This window comes from Rissa tridactyla, chromosome 15, assembly GCF_028500815.1.
Source record: "Rissa tridactyla isolate bRisTri1 chromosome 15, bRisTri1.patW.cur.20221130, whole genome shotgun sequence".
Lineage (NCBI taxonomy): Eukaryota > Metazoa > Chordata > Aves > Charadriiformes > Laridae > Rissa > Rissa tridactyla.
Genome location: NC_071480.1, coordinates 6,216,736 through 6,243,560, shown reverse-complemented (window position 1 = coordinate 6,243,560; position 26,825 = coordinate 6,216,736). Strand labels below are relative to the sequence as shown.

The window sequence follows — 26,825 nt, the reverse complement described above, 5'->3', positions numbered from 1 at the left end:
TCAAACCCACCTCCTCCACTTCCCATGGCACAGGCGCAAAAAATCACAAACGTCCATGGATTGCTCCCACAGCAAAGGTGCCAGGAGGGAAAACCGTGGCTTGTTCTCATGCTCTCTGGCAACCGCTTTCCTCGCCCCACCAGCCTTGCGGCAGCAGGCTTCCCTAGCCGTGTCCTTCCAAAGTTGTACAGAAGAGATCTGGATGTCCCTTGCCCCCAAGTGAGAATATCACTGTTTGTTCTTTTTTAATCCAAGCATCATACATAACCCAGGGCAGGGGTTTACCCCAGTGCCTGCCCTTGGTCAAGCTGGATTATCAGGTGCCTTTTCACAAGTGCGGTTTAGAGAACTGAACATACATCCCTGGGGAAGGAGGAAACACGGAAGAGAGGCAGAGCGCTGGAGTGCTGAAAACCCAGGCTTACTGGTCGTGCTGCACTGGAGGGAGGCACAGAAAGCATAGGCCTGAGCTGCCGCAGAGGAGAGGGACCGCACACCCCCTATTCTGACCCCTCCTCACCAGTAGCAACCAATCTGGCTGCAGACTTGAGCATGTGCCAAGCAAACAGCCAGGCATGATTGTTGCGTTGCTGTCGTAACTGCTTGTGTTTAGAGACATCCATGGGTGCTTAGGGAACAGCACAGTCATGCTATCAGCTCTGCTTAACCGTCTGCCTGCCACGATTTCTAAATCCAGCCCTGAATGCACCTCCTAGTCTTGCAAGCGTGATTCAGAGCATATTCTTAAATGCATGAATTTACATGTTTGCTTCCCGTATTTGCAAGCACCTAAGAGGCAGAACGTGCCCCTTCCCCCTGACAGCTCTCAATGGAAGGCAGACCCAGATGCAGAGGGGGCTCTGCCTATCGCTTGCAGGGAAGACACTGGACTGGAGCCACGGGGCCTGTTAGAACTGGAAAAGGGGAGCAAGGAACTGGGGAAAAAAAGAAATTAACAATAAAAGAGCCCTCAGAAAACGTGGATAAAGGAAAACCACAGAAGGATCAACAAGAGTCTGCCTATAATCACTACCAAAGCAATTACAGAATTAGGGAAGATTTATAACAGACTGAAGAGCTGGATACTTGGCATGTGAAATGGAAAAGCTGCAAGGAGGGAATTCTGTATGCTGGCACCGGGCTCAAGAGCCACAAGTGATGCAGCCTCAGCAGTTCTGTCCTATACAGGCCAAACTGAGCAGCATTTTGGATGCCTTCTCTTATACCTCTCAGCTTCCAGCTATAATTTGGTCCAGCCGTCAATTCCAAGTTTTAAAAACCAAAACAAACAAAATTTTTTTATGCAGAATGTTGAAAAAATATGAGGAGCAATTAATAATAGCCACCATTTCCTTAATGGTCTAACACAGCACAGCTTCTAGCCAGCACTGGCAGCCCTTCTGGGAGGAAATTACTATTATCCAACTTTACAGGTGGGGAAACAGACACAAAAGACCTATAGAAAGCAGCTGATTTAACCCAGATCTAGGAGTTATAGCCCTGGACCGTTATTATCCATATAACTCGCAGTATTCCTGGAAACTGATGCAGGTTGATCTGTGATATACTGTCACCCAGCATTAGCCATCACTCAGGTCTCTGCCTCACTTATTAAGGACATTATTCCACTGTTATTTTTTGCTTTCTTACACTGGCACAGCTGCGTTTCTCATTGTTCTTTATCTTCCATTTATATGATTTACTCCAGAATTTAAAAGGATGATTTTGCCATCAACTATCAGCAACTAAAATACCTGCACAAGACTTAGGGCAGTGGACAGCCCAACCTCTCAAACCCAGTACATTCAATTCCAAACAACTCATATGTGAGCAAGCCTAGAAGTCCAAGATTTCCAAATTAGTTGGGCACAAATACCTTTGGAAAGCTCCAAAAAGGCCCAGGGGATTTTCCCCATTGAGAGCAAAAGGAGCAAATCTAAGTGGCAGGGAAGCTGCAACAGGCTGTGGCTTTAAAAGGTAAAAATCAGCTTCATCCAAAGCTCAGCAGTGCCAGTAATGAAGCAGCCAGGGCTGCCTTCACGCCCAGCTCAAAGCTGATCAATCAAAATGAATCATCACTTGTGCGAGACAAGCAAAGAGGTAATTTAAACACTGAAACAAGCCTGCTGCAGTTCAGCAGGTAACAGCATGACTGGGCTAACGTACCCACCTCAGAGAGGAACTTAAAAACAGGCTTGGGAGGGAGAGCACGTATCACAGCCATGGTTAGGCAAGAGGCTTGTGCTGCCCAGATCCTCCAAGTCCCCACAAGGGACGGTCCCAGTCTCGCTGCTGGGGAAGCACCTCAGAGCCTGGGTATGTATTTTCACCTTACGCATTTCTTGAAAATATCATAAGCTTTACAAACTCTGGCAATTTTTTAGCGTGGACTCTCACGCTTTGCAGACAGTTCCTGTAATGGCAGCACCGGCAATAAAGCAAGTAAATACAGTTGTGCTGTGCAAAATTGCCTTCTTACTGAGAAAAGGACAAGGATAGCATTAAGGGCAGCTAAGAAAATAGAGCTGGAGTTTGATTCCAGTTCTGTACAAACTGGCAGGAAGTGCAAAATTGCATTGGGAAACGACTGCCCGAGAACACCAGAGGACTCGGGTCTCTTTGCAGCCCAGACCCTCAGCCCTGCCAAAACAAGCCAGGCAGCATCAGAGGCTCCTGACTGCTGACAGTGTTTTTTGGGGCTTTAAAGAGTCAGCTAGGGCTCTAGCTAGAGCATGAATGGTTTCCTAATAGAAATGATTTCAGAGTCTGGAGCGGTTTCAGGAGGAGCTTGCTGAGTTGGCTGGTGCCAGGAACTATGTGAATGTAGCAGCAAGGAATGTTTTCTCCCTCCTCATCCCCCCGCGCCTCTGGGGCTGCGCTGAACAAATCGGAAAAAGTCGGTTGTCATCCAGCAACCCCAGGGGGGATCTGGCCTCCATTTCCACGCAGGCTGCGAGGGGAAACTCTGCGGAGTAGCCGGAGAAATGGTGACCTGCTGGCAGGGTCGCGGCAGGAACAAACCCTCATCTCACCCGTGGCCAAAGGAAAACAGCTCTGCTCCAAGGAGAAGGAAAAACCAGGAACTATAAAAGGGATATTGTATAAGCCCTAGTGCAAAAGCCTTCCTGCTGTTGTTACGTTTTAATAACTCATATTTCCGAGCGGAGCAGAGCCGAGCGCTGCCTGCCGTGACTGCGAACAATGGCAGCAGCCAGACCCCGCAGAGGTTTCTCATTCATGGCCGGCCCAGCGAGCTCCCAGCCTGGCCCCGGCCCCGCTCTCCTCCCAGGCTCGGCAGTCTGGCACAGCAGCTGCCTTCATGCAATTGTTTCCTTGCCTGACGGATTAATTTTCACTCAGGTTTTTGTTACTGCCTTGCCCTCTCGTGGCTGGCCCGTAGATCAGACACTCCCTGGCAGATGGATGCACGAACACCATCCCTGCTAGACACCGCGGTCACTGTCCGCAAAGGGGTAAGAGCTTTGATTATTCAACTTTGCAGCCAGTATTGCACTGTGTTCCTTTTCCAATGAGGTCATGCTGTGTCTATTGAAGTCAACTACAAATATTACTTTTTTGCCTTCACTTTTCTTTCCCTGTTAAGACAAAAAGTACAGCAAGTAACTAGAGATGCATTCAGCCGGCAATAGCCTTTAACCATCACCTTTCTGAATGGAGTACATCTGAATTCTGAGGATGAACACTGTCTTGGTGTGGAGAAAAGTTGCAGAAAGGAACAGTGACTAAACTGCTCAGAGATGCAGCTTCAGGATACCTTGCATTTCAGTATTTACTCACTGACCTGAGCCCAAATGGATTCAGTTCTACTTCCTTCCCCTCTCCTCCCCCCAATTCACGAATAGCAAAAACCCACACCTTAAATAAGCACGTGAACTAAATCATTCTTTTTGAAACATTCACCAAATTCTGATCTCACCAGAACGTCTCAGCAGCCACCTGCTGTAGCAGTGTTACTTGCACAGGCTGGGCTTCGTGGCCACAGGAGTTTTCCCAAGGAGTCAAATGTAAGGTTATTCATTCTACCCTGAAATATAGGCTTTTGTGCAAGATTTTTAGCAGTCACCAGATGGAGCTATTCCTGATAACATTTCCATTTCTGTAGGCATTTAGATCACAAAGAAACACGGGAAAGTCAGCTAGCAGCGTGATGCCTATATCTTTACAGAGATCGCGCATAAATGAGTCTGATTCGCTGTCTACAAATCTCTGAACAGAGTAACTCGTCAGCCACTACTTTCAAGCTATGCAGAAGCAAAAGAATACATTATAAACACGGTGCTTCTTCCATTAGAGCCAAAGTATTTTTTTTTATAATTATTATGACCAGTCCTCCCATACAAGTATTAGAAGCCACTAACACCCATGTCCTTTCAGCAATATGGCAGTAACCTACCCCTATAGGCTTTCAAGCAGCAAGTTTGTCCTGCTGCTGAGCCATGCCCATTTCCTTGACACTTCAACTTACCTAACCACAAAAGCAGCTGGGCCAATGACAAATTACACTGTTTGTACAACTAACATTTCTGGAAGAGCATCTCTTCCAAGAAACCATGAGCACTTGCAAACCTGTCTTTTTACAGAGACGACGAAAGCCAATGCAAAAGCAGTGCGTGTGGCTGCCAGTTATAATTGAAATCATTTTAATAATTCATGCCTCATTACCTTACCACATGGCAGTTCAAAGACCATCTCCTAATCCTTTAACCCTTTTCTCCTGTGTCCTTTGGTTTCATTTCTTAGTTTAATCAGTGAAGAAACAAAATGGGGAATGCTCATCAACACTTGCCCATGGGAACAAAACCCAAGGGGGAACCAGTGAGTCTAAGATCTTAATCCCCTTCCTCCTGCCCTCCTGGTTTTCCTGATTTGATCCATCACTGCCAACTGAAACAGCAAAGAAATTAGTAAGCTACCTATTATATATCCCAAACTGTTGGCTGAAGCTGGAATTGCTTTATGGTAGTACAGTACCTAGACACACCAAGGGCAAGGGGGAATCTCGTCATTTAGCAGCTTTATATGGCCAGTTAGGAACGGCTGGGAGCTGCAGATTTCACATTGTGTGTCTTTTATTCCGGGAAAACTCTTTGGCTTTTTCCAGCTCTGAATTGTCCTCTGGGTACGCAGTCCCATGGCTGTGCCCTTTCTCATTAGGCAAAATTAAATTTTGTAAATTGTAGGAACACAGAATTATATTTTTAGTGGTTTTGAAGCCTTCTTTTTGCCCCCTTAGCCATTTAGGGAGATAACACCTGATACCCATTTTTCTGTCCTACATGGGGAGATTGCAAGCGAGAAAGTAAGGTATAAAATTATTTATGTCTGCAAGTATGGTCCTGTTCACTTATGAAAAGGAAATAACCTTGTAAAAACACATTCATTTTAAGCACACTGTATATTTACACACAGGAGGTGTCCCTCCTTCAGAAATTTAACTTATGTGTATGATGGAGACCGAACTATGTATATGCAAACATGCATCAACATGTGTAAAATAATAGCAGTAGTGTAACATTTCAACACCAGAAATGCCAACAACAGCAGAGACTATCATTTATGACTAGTTACTCGATGCGTTCCAGCAAGCAGATACACAGAGCTATAGATAAACCAACTGATAGCCTAGTGAAAGCTGTAACACAAGGAACATTGCAATATCCGCGCTTTTACCAACTTACCTACAGCACACTGGACCCAGCCTATGCCAGGTTGCCTGTTTGCTGAGCCACATGCCTCCCAGCACAGTACAAGCCCCATTTCATTAGCAGTTAACCAGCACACAAGTTCCTCTGTGCCCCATGTCCCATCCGCATCTCCAAAGGCACAGGGAAGGCTTCAGAGGAGCTGATGGCACAGGAGGTGACAGTGCCCTCAAACTCCAGCAGGAGGAAGTGTATGTGGCTGTGATTTTGACATAGCATAGTCTCCTGAGAAACAAGTCTCAGTCAGCTGGCAGCAGAGCCAGAGCAGGGTCACCTTGGGGAACTTTTCAAATAAACACAGAACTTGAGGCTCAGGAGAGAGACCTGCACAGCTCTAGTGCCATTAGAAGAGGTGATTTATACCAGCTGCCAAAGGTATCTTAAGCCTATCACTAATATTTGTCTGTTGAGCATACACAGCTGTTTTCATGTCCTTGCTGCACCAGGTAGAGGGTGACTGACCTGCCAACCCTCTCCTCCTATGAAGTGCTTCTCAGAGGAGTTGCTGTGACTCTGTACAGTCTGGATTTGAGTGGGTGGGGAGTCCCCCATGCATTTTCCCAGGATGGATGAACACCTAGCATGCAAAGTGATCTTTACAGGGGATTTTATTAGGCAGCCTGAGCAACACTCCAAAAAGCTGCGTGTTACCTTTGAAGCCCTAAAACAAGATCTATTGACATAACTCTACCTGCAGGGGGAGGACAAAGGTGATCAAACACAGGTTTCTTTCATGAACAAGCTCTGAGCTGAAACACTCTTTCTTCACTTAACAGGAAAAAGACAAGTACAATCAGTGTGACTCATGGCGCAGCTGTTTTGCTGGTGCACTGCCCACAGGCAGGATGCTCAGCCAAAGAGGCCATTACAACCTTTAGACCCCACAGGACATGTCATGCTCCTCTTAAATGTTGCAGAACCAAGATGTTCCGGTGGGTATTTGCCTTCACAACACTCACAAGAATTCTTAATTCCCCTTTTTAATCACAACTCAAAATAAAAAGCACTACCCTGTCACAAAAGAGTAAGATTTTCAAGCGCCATCAGGTTGACTTTACAGTTTGTATGAGAATAAAAGTAGAGGTCAGTCATCATTACAGCTGTCTCCTTATTCAAAGCAGAGTGGTTTATAGTAGAGTTTGGCCCTGCTTCTAATCAGCATTCACAGTACTGGAGAGCTTGGGGCTCTTCTGGTCTGGGCAAAGGGCCAGAAAATGACTCTGAACAGAAAAAGCAAGCAAAGTCCATTCTAATTTCACTGAGCAAACCAGGTGAAATACAAAAATAAGTCAATTAAAGCACAAAGCTCTAATTCAGTTTTATAGCATTCTTTCCCCTGTAATAACATTAGCAATTAGTTACAGTAAAACAGGCAAAACAACAGATATTTTCGTTGTGTTCTTTTAAGAAGAATGAAAATGGTGCCTCAGAGAAACCGCTGCCAACAGGTAGCATAACTCATATAGAGGATCAAAAAGGAGCTGCGGATCGCGGAACAGATCACAGCAGAAAGTCCATCTCTCCCAACTCACAGGGAGGTGCCAAACCCTGCTCTGAACTGCTGTGAAAGATTATCTGCTCCCAAATTCATCCTCTCTCTCAAAGCCGCCTGCTGATCCCTTCTCACAATTCCCAGGCACACTGGACCCTTCAGCCTTCATCCAGCTTTCTGTAGCTGAACCTCCTCCAGTTCTTCCCTTTCAAGACCATGTTAAAGTCTTTTAAAGGACTCCAAGCATTATCCAGTTCAACATGGAGAGAAAGCTGACCACTTCTCTCCTCCCTCCCTGGCTACCCCAGCCAGCTACACTGCCAACTTCCAACACGTCCTGACCATATATTTAGTCTGCAGTAATTTGCTTTGCATTGTCTCATGCGGGTTCCAAGAGCCCAGATTACATATCCAGTGAGGCATCCAACACTCTGTAAAAGCCCGGAGTTTCAGAGATTTGACTCATCATGCTGCTGCTGCCAGAGGTTGAGAGACTGCCTGGTCCAGGACACCACTGTGAGTCAGAGGAGCCCAATCGCAACTCAAGGAGACAATCCCAAATCCACGTCTGTCTGTACTGACAGAGCGTACAGAGTGGGTGAGAGTTAACGTTAACCTTGTTCCTGGACAGGACCAATGCCACAGGCACACCAGTGTCCCTCAGCAGTCCTATTTGCTGTCCTCCAAAATGAATGCCCTGAACAAGACACAGTCACAGCATAGATTCTGAAACACAGTAGAGTCGCCACATAGTCCTTAAAATGGCAAAAAAAGACACCCAGCAAAATTACATTTTCAACTCAGGCTCCTTCACTGCCTTTAGCTGATAAAGAAAGATTGGGTTGGGGTATATCATCGGACAGAAGATAGTTGGAGGCAAATGGCTGTCACTGATATCAGGCACCTTCTCCTAAGGAACCCAGCCCTTTTCATTTGTTCACCTATAAAGGAGCCAAAGCTTGTCTGTAACTGAACATCTGGCAATTCTTTTCAAAAGACTTTTATTCTGCTCCGGGGCAATCTAAGCACAGCGCTAAACTTGTTAGACCAAAGCAGACCAACAGTGTTGAAGAATCACCTGCAGCGACCCAGCACAGAGTAGATGTGCAACAAGGCTTGAAAGCAGGCAGGGAGAGGTGACAGGACAGCGGCCCAGGGTGGTGGTGGAGCAGCAGTGTTTGGCATTCACTTCCTGGGTACTTTGTGGCACAAACACCTCCAAAGCTGAGCATAAGTCACTTCCCAAGAAGTGGTGATTCAGGGGCTGTTTACATTGACCTGTGTCTCCTTTCCAAGTTGGAGATACAAATGGGCTGGAACTCAGCAGCAGAGCCATCACTGTCCCCTGACCCCTAAGATTTACACCCCTGGAACCAGCAGACTGCAAGTGAGACTGGCTTGGGGAAAGCAAGATCTGATGTGCAGGAACAGGATGCGCTTATCCTGAAGATAGCTCTTCTCTCAACACTGCTCCATACACTACCAGGAATCATAATCCCTGCCTGGGGCAGAAACAGTTTCTTTTGCTCTGTCCTTGACAAGCCTTTAAAGGTGGCACAGTCAGCAATGGGAATTCAGGCATTTGTGCACCAAAGGGGAAAGGAATATACACTGTGGAAATGACCAGGACCCAACAGAGACATGGAAACAGCTTTCACCTCTGAAAATACATAAAGGAAGGGGCCTTCACAAGGGTTTTGGTCATGTGAGGAAGCTCTGGAGTAATTGCTGTTGGTCAGATTAAACGGTTCTGCGGTTTCCCAGGCTGAAGGTCTGCTCAGAAATGAGCAGTAGCTCAGAGGCAGCCTGTCCTAGTGTCCACCCCACTCGAGAGCAACCCCTAGCACTGAATCAGGGTCAAGCAGGAGCAAGACTAACCCCACCAGGTTAGAAGGAAACAAAACCTGGTTATTCTCTCTCTAGAGCACATCTCCCTATAAGCCTGTCACCCTACAACATACCAGTAGACAAATTCCTGAGGAAATATCACCCTCTTGTGTCCAAGTTGAAGCTAGCAAGAAATGCTTCTAAAAGTGTAAAAACAAAAAAAAGCAAGCCATCCACATAGCAAAAGCTGCACAGTGGCTGTTTGGTTTGTTATTCTTGAATTTAGAGAAGCGGTCTTCAGGCCGTAGAGAAGGTGCTTAGAAGGGAGCCGTAGGAGACCTGCCCTCCAGAGCATCTGCAAGAGATCGTGAAGGAATGTACACTACTGTCACCTGTTATAAAAATCACTAATCGAGAGTCTCAGCCCCACTTGAAAACGTTTAGGAGTCCACAAGTTGTAAAAGGGGAAAAGCACTGATTCCAAAAAAAAAAAAAAGAACACGAGTCAAACAACATGGAAAGTGATTAACCTTGTATACTAGCAGGGGTCTTCAGGGTTGACGCTTGCTCCTGCCATCAGACTGCCCAGCATGAATCACGAGCGCAGGGAAGGATCAGTGCAGAGGAATTAAATACTAATAGCTCTGTAGTTCCTAGTGCTGTGCTACTAACAGTTAAACTGTTACCAAAATCTATTAACTTGGTGCATCTCCCACCTGCACCATTTCTGTGCTTTGCCTCCCAGGACCCGACCTGCTTTCTGTGCTCCCAGCACAGCGCGTGACAGGACATGAGCTGCACAAGACACAAATGCACAGGGGGATTTGCCAAGGTGCAGTCCTGCAACCCATTCTTGGTTTAAATTGTGCTTTCGCTTTTAATTGGGATGTTAATCTGCCACTCAACTCCCGCTTCAGACATGAGCTGTCATCACTAACCACAACTTCAGGTTCCTTCACGTTCTTACTCCATCCTTAACCCTTAGCAAAAGGGCTGTCCCACAAGCACAACTCGAGTGAGATAAACCTGTTTTGAGAAAAATGTTCATCCCCCGCCACAGGCCCGGGGCTGTTCTCATGGGCTTTGCAGGGGGCAGTGTCTCTCCAGCATCAACCGCTACCAGCCAGCGGGACACACCTTGTGCCAGTTCTTAGATAACACCGGCACTGTTCATCCACATCTCACACGATCGCTAAGGCTTCTGCAACGTGCGTTTCATTTTTTGCTTTGGGGTTTTTTATGTTCCTGTTGTCCATGGACATTTCTACATGCGTGTTCTGTCACACATAGCACTAAGCATGATAGTAACTCTTCAGGGAGAGTTACCACATCTTCCGATGTGTTTGGCTGCTTCGTTGGGTTTAGTCTGCTCACTAGCAGCCAGTGCAAAAATATTTCCTGCTGTCCCTGCTATCCCCCCAGGATGGTTTGCTCATTCCAGGAACGCAGAAGACGCCACCTCCATTTCACTTCCCCTTGGCCTATTTCTGTCCATCTCCTACAACTACTTACAAAGCAACAAACATACAAGCAGTTTAGCTTGGGGGGAAAAAAAGTGATAAATAGCAGTAAAATAGCCTACTGCAGAAGTGAGATCCACGATGTGTACGTCATTTAGATTTAATCAGAATGTTAATATGCATTAAATGATTTTTGAGAATTTCAGATGTAGTTAATACAAGGGGATTTGCATATCTACCACTGAGTTTTTAATCCTTGATAAATGTGTAGAATAATCAATTATTCAATGAACATACAAGAGTTCGCTGATTAAATCTCAATTATAAAGGCAAGTCTTACCCACTCTATTTATTACGACTGTTCTCCCAGCATCGCCTAATTAAGCCATATTTGATTATGGGGTGAAAAACGTTTATTGCAGATATTGTGGCTCTGTAATTGATGCATATCTGTGGCCTGGCTGCTAAGCCCTAATAAATACATTTTAAACAGCTAATTATTTAATTAACAACAGTCTCTTCCAATCTCGGTGTAAAGCATACTGAAGTCCTTTCATGAAAGCCCTAATAGGAATGAAACCACTGGAAGCTGCTTCATTGTTTTCACACCTTTCCCCAACACACCAGTGTTGCTGGGATGCTCCCAGCTCCCCTGCATGGGCTGGGATCCACCAGTCCAAACCATTGTTATCTGCAGCATGGATGTCTACACCTGAACGGATTGTGTGTCTGTCATAATCCATGGAGAGGGACAGACTGTAGCAGGGGCTGCTGTGTTTTCTTATGTAGGACACAGCCAGCTCCTCGGGATCTTTTGCTGCAAGCATCCTGCTGCTTCTGCAGACGCTAAAAGCGGCCTCAGATGGACGCATCTCCATTGTAGACAACTGAAGGTCAGCAAGATAAGGCTTATGCGAAGTATTTTTATCATATCAGTGGTTTAACCATGTTTTTTGGACTCTGTAGTTCCTAAGCCATTTCTTGAGGTTGACAAAACATTCTAGGCCAAACTATTTCTAGTTACTGATTGGCTTACGGTCTAAGAAGCAGCTGTGTGCTGTGCCCCACCTCTAGTTAGCATAAATCAAGAGACACAAAAGCAAGGAGCTTTTGTAACTTTTCCCTGGCAGGACGCCTTTTGCATGCAGAATCTTTAGCAACTTTTGGGCATCACCACATCAGGTGTCTTGAGGTTAGTTTCAGCCCTCAGTACAGCAACTTGACATGTTGCTCAAAAATTAAGACCTCCACAGTGTGCCCAAGATTTGTTTGTTTTCCTCCAACTATGAGAATTTAACTCCTCTTCCTTGCTGAGATCCACGTACCAGAAAAGCTACCACATAAACAGTTATAGCAAACAGAAAGGAGAGAGTCTGGACAAACTTCTCCTCCATATCCACAATACCAGCTCCCAGACAAACACACACACAGGGTGGGCACATTATAAGGAGTGATTTCATGTCAGCTGCTGAAGCTCAGCAGCTCTTTGCCTCTCCAGTGCTTGTCTGCAAGATTTGAAGATTTGTAAGTTTGTCTACTAAGCTGCTGTCTTTGGCTTGTGGTTTAAAATAAACATTGCTCTACTAGTTTTCTTTTTCCTCCAATCAAAACATTCAACTTGCTCTAACTATGCAGCATTAAAAGCACTTGCCTAGCTCATATCTTTTTAATGTATTTGCCAAAGGAAAGTAAGATTTGCTAATGTAAAACCAGTGGGATACAATCCCAGCACTCCAACACAAGCAGATGAACTTTGAAAAATTTTTGCTAAGAACTAAGGAAAAAATCCAAGAGCTCCTCAGAGCAGTCTGCAAAGCCAGTCTGCCTGCCTTTCCCAGGTGGGATTCCTCATAGCAAATGATCTTTGAAAATAACACAATTTAATTATCCATCTGGTTCCTATTAGAGAATTACGTGTTTCATTTCCCCCCCCCACCCCCGCCCAGAAGCCAGAAGGGGTGAACATTTGCAAAAAACATCTGAAAAGGAGGATGTCAAGCACCCTCCCCAATGCCAGGCAAAGCCCATTTGTGTCCTCTGGAACCAACCTGCCCAGGCTGCATTCCGGACAGAGGCTGCTTCTCTCATCTCATATTTTAGGCAACAAGGCGCTGGCAGCCCTAGTATAACATGGTGTAACCAGACTGAGTACAGAGGAAGCGGTGACCAAGTCTGTACATCACTCACCTAAAAATACTGTTCTGACCACAGTGGTGCCTCTTGTTCTCTGTGCCTCAAAGGAGAGCAGGACAGAGGTAGCAGCCTGAGCTGCTTGTATATACAGATGCTGCAACTGTGTCTCTTTGTGTCAAACATCATGGTTTGGTTGCTAATGAGTAATCAAGTATGACAGGTGAGTTAACCTCTTCAGGAACTCTGTAGTCCCCTTTATAAAGTGCCAAAAATAATATTATCAATCATGTTCTCAGTAAGTTTGGGGCCATCCGTTGTCTGCCCCTAAACCCAAGTTTTATGGCAGCTTTTCAGAGGATAGGAAGCATCCTTGTTCCCTCTAAGCAGCCAGTCAGGTGCTTTGCAACCTCCGAAAAATCAGGTACTGTAACATCTCAAACCAAAATTTTGATGTGAAAACCGGAACTGAATACTAACAGTTTAAAACTCACTCTGAACTGGCTCAATGTTGTCTGTCTTGTCACAGTGTCTCAGAAAGGATTACTCAAAGGAGAATACTCATATTTTTATCCTGGAAGACTATGTTGAAGCAGCAGCTATCTGTTACACACTGGGGTTAAATGCAGGCCCTTTGGGGGGAAGGCAAATGTTGAAAAGAAACACAGCTCCCTACATTATCCATCCATGGCTGATGGTCAAATTGCAGAGATTTCTCTGGAGTGGGCTCATTTGTTTTCAGTCACGAGCTTATTTTTCCTGGGAGGAAGACTCCAACTTAAAGATCTATCATTAAGACTAATCTTCAAAAGAATTTTAATAAAGCAGAATTCCTAAACGTAGAAAATTAAAGAGGCTTCTGTTTTATCCCTGGTATCTAAATCCTGTACGCAACATGAAAGTCACTGAAATACTTCTAAGCCTGAATAATGCAAAATGTACAGATGAAAATCTTCCTCTGATGAATATTTGATAGAAATAGGCTCAGGATGGAAGGTGGAGAGCACGCCTTCACACCCACATGCGTACATGCAGAAAGCTCTAGGGATTTAGACACTGCCATTGACATGCAAGAGCACAACTGTCAGCGTCTCTTTTCATTGCCCAGCCATGGAGCACAACTTTCTTCTCACAGTAACGTTCACCAGCAGGTGAATCAGACTGTCCCTCGACCCTGTGTGCTCATCAAGCCCCTCCACATCATGCTCCACAGAGCATCTGCTCTGTGTTAAACTGCTTTAGGAATTGTGTTTTCTTAGGAAGCACATATTGCACATCAGTAGCATCCCTCTCATAATAACTCTTTTGTGTTGCTACCAGCTCTACACAAGATTTGTTAGGAGTCTCTCTCCTCAGGCAGCAATACCTTCAAGGTGGCCTGTTCTGGGCCAAACCCTTCCACTGATATTACTCAAAGAACAGAGTAGCTTCTTTTGCCTGGCCCTCCTAGGTACATGCTGTATTTTGAGTACAGCTCAGTATCAGGTCAGACAACTTACGAGGAAATTAAATCCTAGCACAGGCTTTATAGATTATGCCATCAGCAGGAGCCTTCAGGAACAGGCTGGGCAGGCACTGAGCTCCTGGGATGGTCTAGGCCAAATACAGCTCATTATGTTTTGTAGTAGAGGCACTGACCAGATGACCTCTCAGAGTCCTTTCTAGCCCTGTATTTCTATCAGCTCTGAGCTTTTTTTACTTCTGCTTTAGCATCCTTCAAGATGCCTCTTCCCATACTTCAGAAATATTCTATGTCTTTTTCCATTCTCTTAAAAGGACATATTTTTAACAAGGCCAAGGGTTCTCTCCCTCATTAATGGGGATGCCCAGAGGGGTAGCAAGTGGTGTCTCAAGCCAAGATACTAATAAAAAGCCTTTATACTATTACACCATGAAACACCAATATGTGATCAAGGGTTTTCCTGTTAAGTATTGATACCAACTCCTACTATAATAGCCACCATTTAAAGTCTTTTAAAAGTGCTTTCACAGGTATGAAAAAAAGCAACAAAAAGTAAAGTCACTTGAGACCACAGAGTATTAAGTATGGATTTCCTTCTCATAGCCTCTGGTATTTTCTTTTCCTCCAGCTGTAAAAAATCTCACAGTAACAACCCTCTCCTCCTTTCTCCTCAACTGGCCAGGCTTTTTGATAGTGTTAAAGATAGCTTTAACTGCAATTTGTTGTAGTAAATTGAAACACCTGGGAGCTAATACTTGTTGTTCTTGTGGTTCTTGAAGACATGCCCTGTTTTATCATAAAGGAAACGAGTAACAGACAAAAAAAGTAGAGAGGGAAAGACCAACAAAAGAATAAAAAAAATGCGGCTCCCAACCCTTACAACTTGTTGCCATTACAAACTAAATACATTGCCAACACAAACATTATGGAAAAATTCTCAACACAGTCTCTTTGCTCAGCCACTGCATGTGCCTACCTTTTTGATCACAGGCTTGCAGCACGGTTGAAAAGGGTGAAGTTATCTTAGGGGCTAATTTGGACACTTGTTAGACAAAGGACAGTCAGAGAGACGGTGTTGCATCAGGGAGGGGATGACAGCTGATATGCAAGATACAAGCTGTTGCATCTAAAACAGCATCTAAGACATAGCAGAGCTGCAAAAAAGTTATAAAGTCATCTCATTCACTTGCTAGCTTGGTTGAGACCACTTCCAGAGTGAGCACAATGCTCAGAGCCACGCTGGATGCTGAGTTTGCTGGAGACAACTAGAAAGTACAGCACCTTCTTCCAACCAGCACTACTAGCGTACACCTCCCCTAGAGAAAAATGGCACCTTCACTCCCTGCCTTTTCCAAAAACATCAGGGACTGCAGCTACAAACTTCTCTCACTCTTTCCAGGACGTCTTTGCACTAACAATTATCACAATTAATTCAGCTTCAAAAGTTAGTTTTATACCTGCCCACAGGAGCTCACATTTCACACCTTTAGCACAGCAGGTTAGCACACAGAGCTGGGATACTTTTCTGAGACCAGGCTTCTGCTGGGATACCCCCTTCTAATCCAGTTCAACCCCATAACCACCACAGCCTGCCCCAAGGAAACAAGCTGGCTATTGCCTATCAGTATTTCCAACCTCAAGTTGTGGGATCTACGATTACTAGAAAGCCATACAAAACCAAAGAAGTAAACGTAGCACAGGAGCAGCAAAAACTTTTCACAACACACCTTTAGAACTAACAAGAATAACACAGCACTTACCTGAAAACCCCAGCTGATAGCTCAAACAAACCAGTCTCCTCCCCTTCTGCTCCTCTGTTTTATATTGTGAACCCCACGCACCTAAAGAAGCCTCAGCTGCACTTTATTGCCTGCTCATTTAAACTGCAAGGAACATTAATTGGGGAATTAGTTTCCTGCCCTTCTGCTGATCTGAAATGGTCTCTATACCCAGCTGCAGGATGCTAGTAAATTAGAGTTGCTTAAAGAGGAATATACGGATAGCTGACCACACTTAAAATTTACTATGAAAAGGTTACTTCAACAGCAAAGGATGTGTCCAAGCAGATAGAAATATAACCTGCAAGTTGGTCCATATATGACTTGGTCTGAGGAGCATTCCAAAAACCTCCCTCATACGAGCGTGTTAGCATGAACCTTGGGATGATGAACCACCTGGGCCACCTAACAGCTGGCAGAATTTAATAGCAGACCATGACCGCCACATGTGAGTGCTCAGAGTGACTGGTACAGTCTATGGTCAAGAGAATTCCAGGGCTGGCAGGCAGAAAGCACAGCAGATCAATACACAAGTGTAGCTGCGGAATTACACAGCTTTTAAATGAACTGAGTATTAGACAACATTTTCTGCCTCACATTATTGATCTATTGAGTCTTGGGCTTGTACCTGCAAGTACCCGGTACTGCAATGAATATCCCTACTTTTCCTATAACCCAAACATAATCGTTGAACATCTTTGAATCTAGCAGGCAGATAGCAACCTATGTAAGAGAGTGATTTTTCCCATCCAGCAATCAGTTTTCCATTACTGAAGTAGCTCTTCTTAAATTAAATTAAAAAACACACACCAAAAAAAATAACAAAACCAAAACCACCACAAAAATTCTTGTTTAGTCTCTGCCTCTTAAGCAGCTTCGTTGTTAATAGTCCAGACTGTGGTGGTTCCCTCTCTGCACTTTGTCGCTGTCAGACAGGGAGCTTGCGCAGGCTGCATCTACGCAGCATTGAGACACATGGCTTTAACCTAGCGAGCTCAGGCACTGATAGCGACAGAGCTGGGAGCGCATCCCAGCCGCCAGTGGATTTATTCAGGATCTATACAAATGCCAGAGCTTGCGAAAGGCAGCACTGCTGCATCAGTAGTTGAGCACTGCAAAGTGATACGCGTAGGTGAATGCCATGCTGCAACACCGAGATACCCTGCAGTGCCTTGCCTGAGATATGCAGGCAAGCCTTGAGCACGGTCGTATATTGGAAGTGGTCCAGCTGCGGGCGGAGTGTCTGAGCCCAGAAGGAAGTTAGGGCTGCAAGAGCCAGACTGCTGCTGATACTTGAACTAACCATACACAGAGGTGAGATGGATGGGTATAACGCAGAAATGCCCAAATAAGATGATGCAGCGCGTGAGCTGAAAGGCTCTTTCGCTCGACAGGATATGTAAGTGATCATAAATATCAGATGCCAGATCTCCACTGTAATGTCAGAGGTGCTATCTGAGATAAATAAACCAGACCAAAAGAGAAGATCTCAAATCATATCATTTGTGACTGACAGAGCAACATCACCGCCTGATAATATGTTTTGGTGACAGAGATGTTACAGTCATCAGCTACAGAGACCATCCACGTACCCACTGGCAGATGCCAAAAGTTCTGCTGCAAAAAAAAAAAAAAAAGCAGGCATGCTGTACAATCTGAAGGTGCTTTCTCTTAGGCCTTTGTGCTAGGAAGTAGATGAGATCAAAGATTAAAAATCAAAACCTTTAACTTTGAAGCAATGAAAGTGATGCCAGCTCACAGCGGAACCAGTTTGTCCCATTACCCTCCTCTACTTCATTCCATATAACAGAACAGAAATAAGAAGGACGTCTTGGTGGGTTTTGGGAGTGAAAGCTGCTTTGCTGCATGACTCGGCCTCTGACTTGCTGTGTGACCTTGTTCGAGTTGCCTCCATTCTTTAAAATGGAAAAAGCGGCAGACTGAGTTAATTAGTGAATGCATAATGCCCTGAGCAGATCAAGTCCTCTTCCAATACTGGCTATCACCAGCAGACTGCAGCTCTGCCCAGATTGCAGGAACTACCAGAGCTGAACACGGCTGTGGTGAGCCTGCGAGACAAGTTCACGTGTACACGCAGTTCTTCATTATCATCTGAACCCTGTGCTTGATATACGCTTCTTAGTAAACCACAAGGAGACCATTGTCGATGCAGGCTAGCCTTGGGCCAGCAAGAAACTGTTTCCACTGACTAACCCAATGGCCACAGCCCGCTCTAATACAGAGTGACAGCGAGGGACCGCAGGCCAGGTCACCTGCTGGTGGTTCAGAGAAGGACTAGCGAGGCTGTGGTCAGTGAGCTGAATTTTTCAGCTCTGCAGAAGCAGCGTGACAGCCCCCCCCTCGCACACAGGAACCACGATCTTCTGCCAGAACGTTATCTCGCGTCCATCTCTCAGGATGGTAATAAACCAGATTGCAGCGCAGCCCCCTCTGTAGCAGTGCTGAGCAGCAGATAGAAACATAACACCTCAGGCATCCCTGCAGCAGCCGGACTGCTGTATCTTTACCACAAAGACCACAATTTTTTTCTCAAGGCATGACAGCAGCCTAAGAGAAGCTAGCTGAAGAAAGCATGTTATTATTTTCATAATTATTATCTCTGTCTCTCTGTTTGTTCCACAAAAGTGCTGCCCTCAGGTCCGAGCGTTAGAGCTTGCCGTTGAATAACCAGCATTGAAAGAACAGCTCATCTCTGCCTCCAGCCAAGTGCACTGAGATTATTTGCTAACTTGCCACGATCATAACGGTGAGATTTATCAACAAAAGAACCAGGAGGACAACAGATTATCCATCCTTTCGAGGATGGATTCCTCCAGGTTCACCTAATTCTCAACAAGTCTAAAAGCTGCAAAACCTCAGTTCAGACTGTTCGTTTGAGTTTCTCTGTGAGCTGAACGCCTCCTAGAAGCTCTCCTCGATTTCCTGTTTTGGCTAAGACAGAAGTAAAATTATGTATTTCTGTACACAACAACTTTATTTCGAAAACAGCCTCTGCGAGGGAGGAGCACACAGCTCTCTGAGGAAGGCCTGTTCTTAATTTTAGCCTTGACAGTCATTTAGGAACTGTAGTTTCTTCACCTGCAGTATGGACACACATACATGCACAGTTTCTTCTTAGTGGCTTTTTTGAAACCTTGAGCTGGGTTTTCTTTTTTGCAAGAAAGCATTTTGAGTCCAAAAGCTGTTAGAGTGTAGCCACTGTCTGCCATCACTTTTAGGAGACTCTACAAAAGCTTGCACCACAAGCATTATAGGGCAGGAGAATGAGAGCAGCAGAGAAATCCACAGGGGTGTTACAAAGTGTTTCTTAAATAAGCTTATTTCTCAGAAGTCACGGACATTTGGGCAAAATGTCATCTCACCATCGACCCTTAGAAACCAGATGAGAATGTAGCCCCATACCTTAAATGTCATTCGCCCGCAAGCTTGCTCTCAATTATGTCTCTGATTAAATAGTATAATGCAGGTGCAAACCATGAGCAGTAAACCAGTCTTTGTGGTTTCTCAGAAGGCTTGTCTAAGAGGCAATATGTGTAGAGATAGAGGACCCCAAAAAACAAAGCTCTCTTTTTTTCTGTCGTATCGGAGCAGAGTAATAAATTCTGCCATCTGAGGATGAAATGATTACTCCCGTTGATAAAGCATTAATTGTACAAGTAGCCCCAGAGTACGTGTTTACAACTTCTTTTACTGCTTGTATGAGAAGGGACTGCATAATTTAGCCCTCCATATCTTAACGGGTTTGTGGATGCAATAGTGGCTCCTGAACCCCAGAGCTCAGCCAGATTCCTTGAAGAGACAAACATGTAGTTTCCCGCTGTGTTAAGAGGAGATGGACAAAATGCCTCAGGGTGGCACGAACTGCTAAGAGAAATGAACTCAAAGGCTTTCCCAGAGACTTACTAATTTCTGTTACCAATTCACAGAAAGAACGAGGGAGCATCTTCCGTTTGGCATCTGTAATGTTTAGATATTGTTCTCATCATAATCAGAAGCATGAGAGCATAGCAGACCATTTCTAATACCACAAGTGGATATCTTGTCTGGGGACATGGACGTGTTCTCTGGGGAGAGTTTCAAAAATACACCAGGCAGTTGCTGCAGTCAAATACCACCCAAAAGCAATATAATTGGTTTTGTGAAGTAATTGCACAGGAAGGAATTAGCACCATCCAGAGACTTCATTCAGCCCCACTATCAGTTTATTTATGCATAGTGGAGTCCCCTCTTGTCCTTGAGCTGGACAGATAATCTACTTGTACAAGATAGATGATGAAAACGCTGTAAAATTTTAATGTTAGGGAAAAGCGTTTTATTCACTCTGAGCAATATAGTGCTTTATTTCCCTTTCTTGAATCAAAAAATTGTAATCTCTTAATATTAAACCACTCCTCTGCATGTGAGGATATTGTGGACAAGGTAGGATGCTCTGGCTATGTGAGAGAGTTAAGATCAGTAATATACTATCAGTGATTTACCAACAAATAAGTTAAAACCTGTTGAGATTTCAAGTGGAAATTGGAAGATTTTTTGCAAGGTGCCCATAGCCAGTACCCAGTCCTTACCAAAGCATTCAAAAAAACCCAGCAGCAGCAGAACTCATTACCTAGAGCAGAAGCGTATTAACCAAAGATGCTAGATAAAAAAAAAATGGCACCAGGAAGGCATTTTCAGCACTTCAGAGCTCTAAACTGTGTGAAAACCAAGTCTGTGAACTACCAGAAAAAACCGGCATGTTTTCAACTTGACTGTAAGCTGACTGCTATTACATGATTGCAAGTTGAGTGTTACAAAACATTCAAAAAAGAAACTAAATGCCTTGAAAAACAAGTGCTTACACAAGATTGTATGCCATGAGTGGAAATATTTTTTTCACTAACACAGGGACCTTGAGAAATCACCAATCAGTAGCTTGACTTCACCACAACCAGTAGTGCTGGACATCTTTTCGTCATATCCTCCAAATAATAACAGAAAGTCTCATACATGAGTTATTGGATAGAAACGATCACAAGCAGCAACCAGTGACAGATGGGTGGAAGAAACTAACTCCAGGCAACTCTACCAATGTAGGCTTTAAAATGTCACATAGCATTTAAAAATGCTAGAAGCACATAAACATTTGCTTGCAGGATAGTCACTGGAAATAATCCAGCGTCCTACAATATATCAGAAGCCACAACAAGAGGAGAACCTACTTCTATTGTGTATATAGTCCTCCTGGAAAATATTTTGTGGCTCAACTCGGCTTATCAATCTCCTCGGTATCTGAGTCCAAGCATGTACTTGTCAGACGCGCCTTATTTAAAGGGTTAAAATGCTTTCCTCAGTTAAATTTTACTGAGTCTATGGGCTCCATCAGCGGTAATCTATATGTGCTTGCTGGTCTCTCCAGTTTTGCAAATAATCAAAAATTATTTGTGATGAGCACCCCCCTTCCTGAGAGCTCAGCCCAGGCCACTCCATATGGACCTAGCACCCTGAGTCACTTCTGACACGGCTTGTACCTTGTGCATCGTGTTTTCTCTGCTGACATACTGTCCTTGCTCAGCTTCCTCAGCTTTCTCCATCCCTGTTCAACAAACGCTGGTACTAGAGCTGCAGTTCTGCTCCCCGACCCGAGGCTGCTTTGCTCCCAGCGGCAGTATTTCTGTCATTTAGCCCTTGAAATGGGGAAGGGGATCTCGCTAATGCCCTGATACCATTTGCACTGCTGTGGGTCCTGGCCCAGTCTCACTCCCTTACACTGGGCTTCCCGCCTCTCCTTGAAAATCACGTCCCTCCCCAGTGCAAGGACAGGAGACAGCAATACAGCAAACAGAGGATAAGCCCAGAGTAATTCCATCTTCAACTCTGGAGATGAAAAATTCAGTTTGCCTGCCTGCCAGGGAAGCTCTGAGACCACACTGCATCTTAGGACCTCCCCGACCCTCTTGAACAGCCGAATACCCAATCTGTCTTCTGACACGCTTGAGCTAATTTCCCCAGCCGTTCTCTTCTAGCAGTTCATTCACCACTGCTGGGGTTAATTGTGGGGTTGATTCTCTACCCCTCCACACAGGTACAACTCAAAAAATGTCTCACTATATGTCATTGTCCTCAGCTAGGTTTTACTTTTTTTTTTTAATTTATTTACACCAAGCCAAAAAAACCACCTCCACTATTGCTTCCTTTCACAGCTTGTTTTGTTTTTTTCATAATTGTGGTCACGTTTGCACGGTAGTATTGCGACAGAAAGCTGATGACAGATGCCAGTTTGCTCATCTCGAACCTCCATACGTTGTCTCTCTGGGAATAGTGCCCTTTTCCACTAAACCCGCACCTTTTTTCAAAGATGAAAATGCGACACATAGTGATTGATTATGGGCACTTCAGCTGCGAGATGGGTATCAAATTTGTTACATCATCTTCTCCACCTCTACATCCGCCCCTGCGCTGGGCTTGTCCATGGACCAACACAGAAATGGTCTAAATGCTGTGGGGGACATTTAGACACGACGCACTTGCTCTCACTGCCGGCCCTGCACTTGGCCAAGGGCCAGCGCTGCCTTGCCCAGACAGGGACATGCATGGCTGTAGCTTCACGCCAGGGTCTGCCCCAGCAGGAGGGGACACTCTGGTGACAACATCGCAGCAGGCTGCTCCTGACAGCCCCTCCTGCAGTGGCTCAGCACAGCCACAGGCCTTCAGGCACCATGCAGGCTTTAGTGGGAGGGTGTCCCTCTTTCATCCTGTGAGGAAAGATGTTCCTCCACAAAAGCAGCCCTTGGAGGACCCTGACAGTCCTCTGGGAGCAGCTTTGGGGCAGGCAGGAGGGTGCTGAGGCCTCCTCTCTTAACAAGGGGCTGCAAAGTCTTCACCAGCCCTCAGGGGCTGCTCTGCTCCAGTCCTCTCTGAGTCACGGCCGCCCACCTGACCCCAACACAGACAGCATCGTCCCGGCTCTGGGGACCTGCTGGGGACAAGCCCCAGGCAGCGAGGGGGGCAGCGGGGCCGGCAGTGCTCCCCGGCTGCCCAGCCTGCGGCCTGCCCACGCCATGGGCACCACAGGGCCCCCCGTTACCACAGCAGCGGGGGCTGCTGCGAGCGGCCTGGGGACATGGGCCCAGTTCGCCCAGGGCGTGCAGAGAGGGGATGTGGTGTGGAGGGATATTAGTTGTTTAGCGTAAATAAGTAAGTTTTAATTAGAATAAACTACTTAAGGCATGATCTGTGCTGTTTGCCTAGCTTTACTTAGCATGAGTAGCTAGACTGACTGAAGCCTTTAGGCCACAATAGAGTTATTTTTCTTAGTAATTTTCCTAGCAGATAGTACAGTGCTGTTTAGTCTTTTAGCATGGGAAAGTGGTAGGTATGATGCTGATGGTTTTGGTGGTGTTTCTCTCACACGCGGGACTCTTCGGTTCCCCACGTTCTGCCAACAAGGGCAGGTGAAGAAGGAGTGCAAACCAGAAGATATGGAGGCTCCAACCCTCGGCTAAAACTACACATCAACATGATAAATGCCTGCCTGCCTGGACACAGAAAAAAAATCCAATAAAATGTTAAAAGTCCCCCTCCAAAAATCACCATTGGACTAAAAGACACATGGACAGCGTGAAGGGCACATGGGGGCGGGTGTGTGGATCACAAGGGTATAATTGCCCAGGGATTTCTTTGCTCGGGGTCCCTCTATTTGGAGGCACCCAGGCCGGGCTGTTCTTGCTGCTGTACCTTCCAATCAAATTAATTATTTTATGAAATCCGATGCCTGAGACTCTGCTGCGGGAAACTTAGGGTTGAGGCTGAAGAAGGAGGAAGCGCGCCCGGGAGTAAGCGTGTGTGTGTGACACCATGAATGGTGTGTGAGTGCTCGGGCAGCAGCTTCTCCTTTATCAGTGGGACCCCTGTGAGGGGATGTGGGACCTCGCTGGGGCCGTGCTCGTGGGGACATTAGACATGGGCAACAGTGGTGAGGTGGCATCTCCTGCTCCAGATTTAGCAAACCCTGTGGCCCTCAGTCCCTGCCACTGGGTGCAAGGTGCTGTTCAAAGGATGGGTCAAGCTTCCCCAGTGCCATCTATTTCTTACCCCTCTCCATTTGACATTTTTAGCTCTTCAGGAATTTTACCTTAGCCACTATGAAAGGATTGCATGACTATAAATCGTCTGAAGTGTTCTTTGGGGTCTTCTTCAGGGATTAGTTTCAAAAAGAAAAAAAAAACCCTACATGTAGATTATGTAAATAAAGTGAAGAATAGTTATGATGTTGTCTATTGAGGTGCCACTGGGAGCAAGTTATACTGCCTTTTGCAAGAAGCCTTTGAATCACTCAAAAAAACCACAAACCACTAAAAGAAAGAGTCCATTCAGTAACTAGCATGTATTTGGAGGATATATGAAATAGCGTTTAATACATGTATGAAAATATCAAGCAACTGTACAAAGCCCCGATCACAAGCAGTTTTATTCAGGTACAGCTCTGTGACAATAGCAGGGTCTGCAGTCGACATACACCTCTCTGGTTGGAAGGCAAACCCAGCCCTCCGCCGGCCACCCAGGGGAGCAGATTTCTCCCTTGGGTCTGGTGCGCAGCATTTCACAAGTGGCAGTTGAAGGGAAACGGCCTCTCCTGAGCGGCAGGCTTGGCTCGGCAAGCTGAGATCTCGGCAGCGCTCACCTCCAGAAAGGAAGGACGCCCCGTGCCCGGTTCTGCTCCAGCTACGTGCTCTCATCAATGGCTGACTGGCCCAAATCCCTCAAAAACTAAACAAATGCATCAATAAAGAAAAATTCTAGTCTCAGCCTGTCCCCAGAAACCACAACCCAACCTCGTCAATTCTGCCTCATAACAGGGCAATTTGATATCCCTCTGGGCATGCAAGATTGTTGACTTTCCACAGTGGACCCAGCTCTGCAAAACCAAAACAATCCTGGAAGAAGCGTAACCCCTTCCTTAGCTAGAGAAGAGCTAAGCTCATCGTGGCAACCTCTTCTAAGACATTTTCTAAATCTTCTAAATCTTCTAAGACATTTCTTCTAAAACCAAATTTAATTTCAACTTGACTGATGTGAGTTTTTTGGTAAATTCCCTTGTTAAGAGTGATTTGGGGTCAGACTCATGCATGCCCAGATTGGAATGCAGGCGTTGGCTTTATCCGGATTATTTCACTTTGTATTGTACAGTGTAGAGTCATTGACCTGGAGAAACGCATTCTGCTGCGTAGTTCTAGGACAGCTGGAGTTTGAGATAACACCGGCACAACACAAATATTTTCGCTGTCCCAAAAAGCCATCATGCCCCAAGTCTAGTCATTTTGAATGTCAATCACGTCAAGACCCACACCAGTCATGCCAGTATTTCTAACAAAGGCAGTAATTTAGAATCTAGACTTGATTGCATTTTTGTGGGATGGTTATGATCTTTGAATAGGTAAACCCACACATATTCAGCACTTCACTTGTAATGTTCTCTGCTGCAAAGTTTCTGAATTCTGTTCAGAAGAGATAATTTTTTGCAGTAACTCTTGTGTAGTTTTAGCTACCTGAGCTCTTGGGCAGACTCACAAGGATTCATACAAGAACTGTAATCCATGCATATGTGGATCCATTGCATATTATTAAGCAGGCCTGTTACGGTCTTCCTGAGCACTTACCAAAGCTCAGAACGAGACCTCTCCATCTATCCCACCCTCCCTGAAAGGGTTATTGATCAAGCAAAGAAATGAGCCCATATGTTGCATCCAGATAATGTATAGTCTAAAAATACTGCTTTCCGCACTACACTGCAAACGTGTGCAGGGTACCTGCATTTCTCTACATTTTCTGTATATCAAAAAAAAAAATAATTTTACAAGTGATCAAAAAAGCAGAAGCAGCTTTGGAAAGGAGGCAGGTTTTTCTTTCCACTGAAGAAGGTAGGTTTAGATTAGGGAGAAGTTCTTTCCACTGAGGGTGGTGAGACACTGGCCCAGGTTGCCCAGAGAGGGGGTGGAGGCCCCATCCCTGGAGACATTCAAGGCCAGGCTGGATGAGGCTCTGAGCAACCTGATCCAGTTGAAGATGTCCCTGCTGACTGCAGAGGGGTTGGACTAGATGGCCTTGAGAGGTCCCTTCCAACCCAACACATTCTATGATTCTATGATAGCATTTTCAGTTCAGCTACTCCATGAGGTTGCTGAGGCAGCTGTCAGAGAGACGCATAAAGGAATGGTCGATCCACGCACAGTCTCAGCTGGCAGAAGCTTACTTGTCCATGGAGTAAGTGTTGGTTCTGACCAAGGTGCTACGTCTAGAACTGTAGGACATATCTTCATATACTGCATTTGGGGTTTTTTTCTGGCAATATTTCTTTACCTGCAAAACAAAGCAAAGAGCCGTTCAGAACAGAGCTTGAAAAGGCTTTTATGAGTTTTTGCTGTCCTTGTGTCCCCCAAAACGTTCTCTTACATCTATTACAATATTGGTATATACAGTCCCATTTACAATTGACAAAAAAAAAAAAAAGGCAGCAAAACAATAGCGAGGTGCTTTGTTCAGGGAAATACATACAACGCATGGCTGTGTTGTTGACTGTGAGGCTCACTTGAGGATTGCTTTCAAAAAGCAAACAATATCTCATTTACTAAGAGTTACAGAAACTCTTAAGTTTCTGTAAAGAAGTCTTCACTGCCAAGAGTTTACAGCTAGCAGACATTAAACAAGTGCAAAAAGGAGACGGTAGAAAGCCATGATTCCTTAGGTTTATCGAATGCTTGCTTGACTCAGTCACTATTTAAAAATCATATCATGAGACCCGGATTCAGGTTTGCTGTGGCATGGTAACAGCATACTTACATCGACACGGTACAAGGCGCAGCACACCAGCGCAGAAAACAGGAACGCTACCACGATGATAAGACCATAGATGCCCCAGGAATTATTACCGCAGTATACCTGCTCCGTTTCTGCATC

The 26,825-nt window shown here is 45.3% G+C and overlaps 1 protein-coding gene across 2 annotated transcripts in view; it reads right to left on the bottom strand.

Annotated features, from left to right (window-relative positions):
• CD7 (CD7 molecule) overlaps positions 1-26,825 on the bottom strand; it is a 214,967-nt gene that overhangs the window by 182,377 nt on the left and 5,765 nt on the right. Inside the window, exons 4-5 of one of the 2 annotated variants that reach the window (XR_008469397.1) lie at positions 26,709-26,824; positions 25,965-26,228 (exon numbers count right to left, since the gene is read on the bottom strand). Coding sequence is in view for 1 of the 2 variants with exons in the window: in XM_054221508.1 (XP_054077483.1) it covers positions 26,118-26,228; positions 26,709-26,824 (227 nt within the window). In the remaining variant the exon portion in view is untranslated. Of the gene's footprint in view, positions 1-24,257; positions 26,229-26,708; position 26,825 lie in introns of those variants that run through there. The other variant, XM_054221508.1, reaches the window with a different exon arrangement.